This window comes from Lottia gigantea (assembly GCF_000327385.1).
Source record: "Lottia gigantea unplaced genomic scaffold LOTGIsca_43, whole genome shotgun sequence".
Lineage (NCBI taxonomy): Eukaryota > Metazoa > Mollusca > Gastropoda > Lottiidae > Lottia > Lottia gigantea.
Genome location: NW_008709504.1, coordinates 1663767 through 1671096, shown reverse-complemented (window position 1 = coordinate 1671096; position 7330 = coordinate 1663767). Strand labels below are relative to the sequence as shown.

The 7330-nt window shown below is 35.0% G+C and overlaps 1 protein-coding gene across 1 annotated transcript; it reads right to left on the bottom strand.

The window, feature by feature from the left end:
• Window positions 1–842: 842 nt before the first annotated feature.
• On the bottom strand, window positions 843–3436 carry LOTGIDRAFT_233778 (hypothetical protein). Its single transcript, XM_009060607.1, has one exon. The coding sequence runs from the start codon at window positions 3169–3171 to the stop codon at window positions 967–969; it is 2205 nt and encodes a 734-aa protein (XP_009058855.1). The 5' UTR covers window positions 3172–3436; the 3' UTR covers window positions 843–966.
• Between the last annotated feature and the right edge of the window lie 3894 nt (window positions 3437–7330).

Below are 7330 nucleotides of genomic sequence, written 5' to 3'. Positions count from 1 at the left end.
ACCCCCCCCCCCCCCCCCCCCCCCCCCCCCCCCCCCCAAGATTATTTGTACCCATGAACAATAAATATATAATTGGAATAATGAGAAATGTCGCCAGCCTTTTTACGCCGACCACCATTGGTTCGAGCAAACGTTCGCTTTATGAGCTACTGTGGCTTCTGAAAGAGATGATTAGATGCAGATATATAACTTGTTATCTATGTCACCCTACTCTTAGTTGGCTCAGCTAGAGGCAGAAACTAATAAACGCTTATCTCGGGGGCATAATTACATTTAAGATCAAAGACAAAATGTCAACAAGATAACGTTCTAATTTTCTGCACTATACTGATACGCTAGATAATGCGAACTTTAGAGTAGTGATATAAGTAAGTTATTGAAAACGTAAGCTCCCTTGTCATAGCTCCCTTTTTTAGTAGACACGGCTAGCATTAAGACTACTGACAATAGTCAATATCGAATACAGATTATCCTATACCTACACTTCATTCGTGGATTTAAGTCTAATTAATCGACACCAAACTCATTCTGCCTTTGATGGAATAACATGATTTACATTTAATCAAGCTACCTATATATCCTCTTTTGCTGGTAGAAAGCGATTAAACAGTAGTAGAATCAGTTAAGAAAATATTTTGAGGACTAAGGGGAAAAATCCGTATCTAAGAGTTATGCCAAAGGAAAGGAAATATTGCATTTCTTTTAACGTATTATTACGCACAGAGACATAATAAATTTGTTTCCCTTATATAATGAGATAACACAGTTTATTGCAATCTCTTAAACTTAACAGATTTATGGCCTGGCTTCATGTTAAGTATTAAGTACACCAGTTTTCAGATAATATATTTTACTCCCAGCGTTTTTTTTTTCATTATAAATACAACTTTACAACAAAAAAATGAAAGGCTTTTTATTTAATAACATAACATTTTGTCCACTTACATTAATACAGCAGACAAAACATCATTTCCCGATAAATTCACGAAGTCTTTTATGAATAACAGGAACAAATTGCGAGGAAACAGCTCTTGCCACTCTTTTGCGTATAACTTCTTCAAATCTTTTATGGGGTTGATGCACACTGGGCTCGTTATAAAGGGTGCCGTACACTTCAGATGGAGATCGTTTGGCAACAAAATTCCGTAGTCGTTTGTCAATGCCGTATGTTTGGTCCTGGCTATATTCCGTGTCATCCAGAGAGCTGCTACGTTTACCTAAAAAATCTCGCAGACGCTTTTGTACTGGGTATTTGGGATATGATAAATACGGGCCGTCCCTCTTGCCGACGAAATTCCGAAGACGTTTCTGTTCCTCTAGGTACCATGGTGTGAAATCTCCATTCAGGTCATATTCACTTCTTTTGCCCACAAAATTTCTCAAACGTTTACCAACAAAATTTCGGAGTCGTTTCTCGGGGTAGCTGAAGTAAGAAGACTGACGTTTTCCAACGAAATTCCTCAAGCGTTTTTCTTCTGAAATATCATGGAAATAATCAGAATGTGATCTTTTTCCAACAAAATTCCTTAATCGTTTGCTTGGATTGTAAAATTCTTCATAATCATCCAAGGAGCGTCTTTTTCTGGAGAAGGTATCAGGATAATCCTGTTTTTCAACCGTTTCAGCAGAACGTTTGCCAACAAAATTTCTGAGTCGTTTCTCCACAGCATTGTCGTCATTGGAATCTCGTATCCCGACAAAATTCTTCAATCTTTTCTCTTCTTCAATGTCACCATCTTCTTCTCTTTTACCAACAAAATTTCGCAGCCGTTTCTGCATTGGTTCGTCGTTATCGTCTTCGGAATCACGGATATCTCTCTTTTTACCGACGAAATTCCCCAGTCGTTTTTGTTCCGTAATATTGTCCGATTCCAACTGTGACTGTGATTGGCCTTGTCGTTTACCAAGGAAGTTTCTTAGTCGCTTTTCTTCATTTAAATTGTCATGAGTTTTTTCACGTTTTCCAACAAAATTTCTCAAGCGTTTATCCTTGGATTCGAAATATTCACGTTTCCCTACAAAATTCCGTAAACGTTTGGAAACTGGCCCAGCACCACTTGAAGTTTTAAAACTGTCAGCTAAATCGTTTCCTGTTTTAAAATTGGAGTACTCCAATTTAAAAGGGTTGTCGCGTTTTCCTAGGAAATTTCTTAACCTTTTGACAGCATCTCCATATTTAAAATAATCCCTTTTTCCAAGGAAATTCCGTAATCTTTTCACTTGGTACGAGAATGGCCCTTCACTTGAATCCACATTATATCGTTTGCCTAAAAAATTCCGTAATCGTTTTTCAAGTATGTCATCAGACCGCTTTCCTACGAAATTTCGTAATCTTTTATGGAGACTGCTATCCGTGAAGATTCGTTTTCCAAGAAAATTCCTTAATCGTTTCACATCAACGTCAAATACATTCCGTTTTCCTAAAAAGTTTCTCAGGCGTTTTTCTTGATTTTGACCACTTTTCTGGTTATTATCATCGACCTTTTGCAAACTGTTTTCCTCACTGAAATCTCTGTCACTTCTTTTTCCGACGAAATTTCGCAATCGCTTTTCTTCCGATGTAAACTCGTCCCTTTTGCCCACGAAATTTCGTAATCGCTTTTCTTCCGATGTAAACTCGTCCCTTTTGCCCACGAAATTTCGCAATCGCTTTTCTCCCGATGTAAACTCGTCTCTTTTGCCCACGAAATTTCTTAATCGCTTTTTTTCTGATATCAGATCGTTCCTTTTACCAACAAAATTCCTTAAACGTTTATCTTCAGTTGTAAAATCTTCTCTTTTGCCTACGAAATTTCGCAACCTTTTATCGTTAGAAGTATACAAACGTTTACCTAAAAAGTTTCTTAAACGCTTTTGTTGAAAAAAACTGTCTGTTTCTGAACGTTTTCCAAGAAAATTTCTTAAGCGTTTATCACTTGAAACTAAGTCCAATGAATGTATTCTACCTATTCTGTCTTTGAAACTGGTATCTTCGTCATTTACATGTTCACGTTTTCCCACAAAGTTACGAAGTCTTTTTATATTCTTTATCTCTTCTTCGTCGACACCAATTGTTTTGACGTTCTTATTGTCTCCTTGCGTTTCCTTCAAATCGTTTAAATCCCCTGCAATCACTGGTTTTAATTGAATGATTAAAGTTAATGTCAGAAAGAGTAGAAATTGTGACCACATCTTTGTTAAGAATCTTCCCTAAGATAGAATGAGGGTCTTTTTATAATCAGTCAACTTTATAAGAAACAGAACAAACTCCATCCACATCTCGATTGCGGGGGTTGTCACCAATATTAACGCAACCTAATCAGCTAGTTATCTTTCCTTTCATGCATCTATTTTCCTTAAGACAACAAAAGTGAAACTGATAAACCTATAATGATTCCTAGTTAATTCTTTAAAGACTTTCGCCGACAACACGATTCCTAATAAGTCGGTAATTGAGATTAGTTCTTAAGAGATAGTAGATTTGTCAAGCTCTCCAGAAACTTAATTCAACGTGGAATTTGAAGTGTTGGGCGTCAACAAAATTACTGGTTTCTTCAGAACCTGACATTGATTGACAGTTGAAATAAGCCAATAGAAAGAAGCTCTGATAAGCTGAAGAAATGAAGGAATTTATCACTATATTGTATTGAAACTCTTCTGAAGTTAATAAACAGAAACGGACAAGAGTATATTAAGTTCTGTTGACAAAATATTGTCATGATGCCACAAGAGATTTTCATGGCGAGATTTATTACTGCAATTTTATGAAAACATTGAAGATGTGATAAGGGAAATGAAAATGTTTCCTGTTAATGATAATCTGTATTCACTGACCAGGAAATGTGTACTGATATATCCAGGTTTTTTGTCAGTTCTGCATGATTAACCGAATTTCTTTTTCACAAAAGAGTCAATATCGCTTCGACTTGATTAAAAAATTTGAGACCACACCATGATCTAGGTACAGGAGTACGAAATTTTAAAATCGAGAGCCAAGCACTTGCTTTCAACAAATGTTTTATTCAGAATATGAAATTGGGTCAACTGATCCAAGAATTCAATAAGTGGAGAAGTGATATCAAACAACAACTTTTGAAAAAGACTTGCGATCATCTCACTGTCAAGAATCAATTTTTGCAAGACATTTGTACACGAGCAACTGAGTTCGAAGGCAACTGCAAATTGACTAAACTTTATTTTCTTCACTTCACCTGATGATGATAATGTAGATTGTTGAAACGTAGTTTAAGGTTTTATAAGAGAAACTCTCTTACAGATGCACTGGCCTAGGTCACAAGTAGGGACTCAGCCTTGAAATACACCAATTTGATAGAAAATTACCTACTTCTGGGGAGATTTATAAGATAAACAAATAATTCAGAAATGCAAAGCGATTGTTTCAGGGAGTTAATGAAAGGGGATCTAATCTACCATGGACAAGAACATTAGTGTGTAATAAAAACGAATAAAAACTAATAAAATTGTGTTCCGTTATTTAATATTCATAGTTTGTATATACATGTACCTTGATGAGGCTAAATATTTTCACCAATAAGACCATGAGCCTATGCGCCATTGGCCTTATCTATTTTAAAGAACATTTATAAATACATTTTATTATAATGCAGAGAATAAAAATGTTAGCCCTTCAGGTGTGCTATTTCATTATAAGGTCAAAAGATTCACAATCTTTAAATCATATAAAATTTCACATTCATCAATGAACAAAGAAACAAGTGGCCTCAAGGATGGAATACTCGACAAATGCATAAAAAGGCTAGTTGCTTTTTTACCAATTAAAACATAATAGTATGATCATTTCATTTCATTCGCGGTTCTCAAAACTTGCAATATGTACTTTAGAATTTAGTCCATATCTGACTAACTAGCTAAACTAAGCTGTGCTTCTGATGAGAAATTAATATCCAAGTACTAAACCATTTGCTGTTTTACGTCGATAGGTCGTAGGCAAACGTGAGAAAAACACTTGAAAATTCACATTTTTCGACCGATGTGATCATGTTACGTTCCCACAGGGTATTCAGAAGACTGTTACGCATTCAGTGTGTTCTATTTAAATCTATGGGCTTGATTGGGGCATCCACGATAGATCCCGTGGAGCTCGCACTTATTGTGAAAATGTCCAAAACAAACACTGGAACTGGCAGTAAGAACGCATTCCCTATGTGACAGGGGTGTTTGAGGCGTTGCCATTTTTGATAATTCTATCTTGACAGCAGTTCGGGTCCATGGTGGTTCAGTACACTTAACACCATCCTGGCAAAATCTCTCTCAATACACACACCTTGTTTATTTTCACTAACCCATTCAAGAGGTTCATGACCAAAAAAGAAGTAATTGATTTCTGATAAGGAATTGATTTTCATAATTTTGTGATGAAATCATCTAAGGCACTGATAACAGAATCTAGGTTTTTGAATATGTTTGCATCCATCGACACGGTGAAATAAATAAAAACAGATTGTAATATTGTAAGCATGGGGATTGGTTGATGGTTTTACTGAATTGACAGATTTTACATCTGAAATGTTAAAAACCTTTTTTCAACGATTATATTCTTTTAGCTTAACAATTTACACACATGTACGTATATACAACCATTTTTCTGATATTGTATTGGCTGAAAAGCATAAACTAGAAATCAAATTGTGAAAGTTTATTGAAACAATAAGAAGTTCGTTATAGAATATGGAGATCATCTGATCAACATTGTTTTATTGTGGTGATATTAAATATTTATAATTTCAGCCTATACGTCCAGATTTTTATTTCCTTGAAACAATCAAATACTTTAACGTGGGCAAACGCTATCAAAATCAGCATTATGAAGATAAAACAATTTGGTAAAGATTCTTTACAATTAATTATGTTAAAGCATTAAATTTTATAAATAAATTAATACACCGAACTTTGGTGGTAGATATAGAGAGAAGATCAGAATTATAGCAATATCAATTATGTTAATATGCATAGAAGACAGCTGAAACTGTCTATTAGTGTTGAAGTCCCACTATACTTTCCACACCTATGATTGTGGTAAAATAAAGATACCTTCATTTTCTATTCCTGTCTACTTGAGTTCCTTAAAGTATATGGTTCATCATTATTAGGGGTTAACGCCACTGTCTTGAAATAAAGATAGCTTGCCAGGCAAGGTAACATACGCCCGGCCCACTACCAGCTGTCAGAAATGATAATAAACTCTTTTGTGGCTTAACATTGAATTTTCAAGTCAAGGGCAATAACTCTGAAATCGTTCATTTGATTATTACCAAATTCGAACTTGACCAAGACCACGCATACCAAGTTTCATTAAGATCGGATAAAAACTGTAGCCTCTGTCGCGCCTACAAGAAATATGAACAGAGGGACCGACGGACAGTGGCGACGGCAATTAGGCGTATTAAAAAATCGAGTCGTCTTTTTAACTATCAAACAGGGATACACATCGATAAGAAGGCTCAAATTTTGACGGTAACTGTGAATACTTTAACCGATCAGCTCAGCTGAACAATCTCAGTTTCTGAGACCAAGGTACGATTGAATATGTCGAATCATGCATGTATTTTAAAGATAATAATTTTAAGCATGTAAAATAGTAGTATTATCGTATGAAATTGTATGTATTAGCTGGAATAATGATGTCAATTAATAGAATGTAGAGGCTGGTACAATTATATTAGCTGGTAAAGTTAAAATTATATTAGTTGGTAAAATGACAAGAACAGATAAGATTGTATTAGCTGGTTCATAACCATACTAATATATCGTACAAAAGAACTCATTTGAAAAGAAAAATTAAGACAATACAGATAATTTTCATTAAAATTGTGGAAAACAAATATTCAATTTCATTTAATCTATTTTTTTAAATTAGTTAGGTTTCTTGAGAACATCGTCGATTGCATTTGCCCTTTTTATTGTATCACATCGAGTTTATCCACGTGTTGTTTGTAAATATTGTATTCATATGAATGCGATGTAAATTATTACACGACACTGTCCAGTCAGATAGTGAAAGGAATCAGACTGGATTCCTTAGCAGTAACGCAATCCAAGATAAGGCGATTGGGTCTGGATTGATACGTACGTAATTGAAAACAAAACAATTTGGTCGTCCTTTCAAAAGCCTACATTAAGCTACGGCCTTGAATTCGGGAACCAATTCTAATGTCAGTAATTCCCAACACTAGGTTCCCTGTCGTCCTCTTCCACGCACAGTTCCCCATTAAATTTTCATACCTCTCTCGTTTGAATAAACCAATCATCACTGTCATGCAATTTTCTACCTAAAATGGACAAAGTTAAACTTATTTATTTAAATTATTTA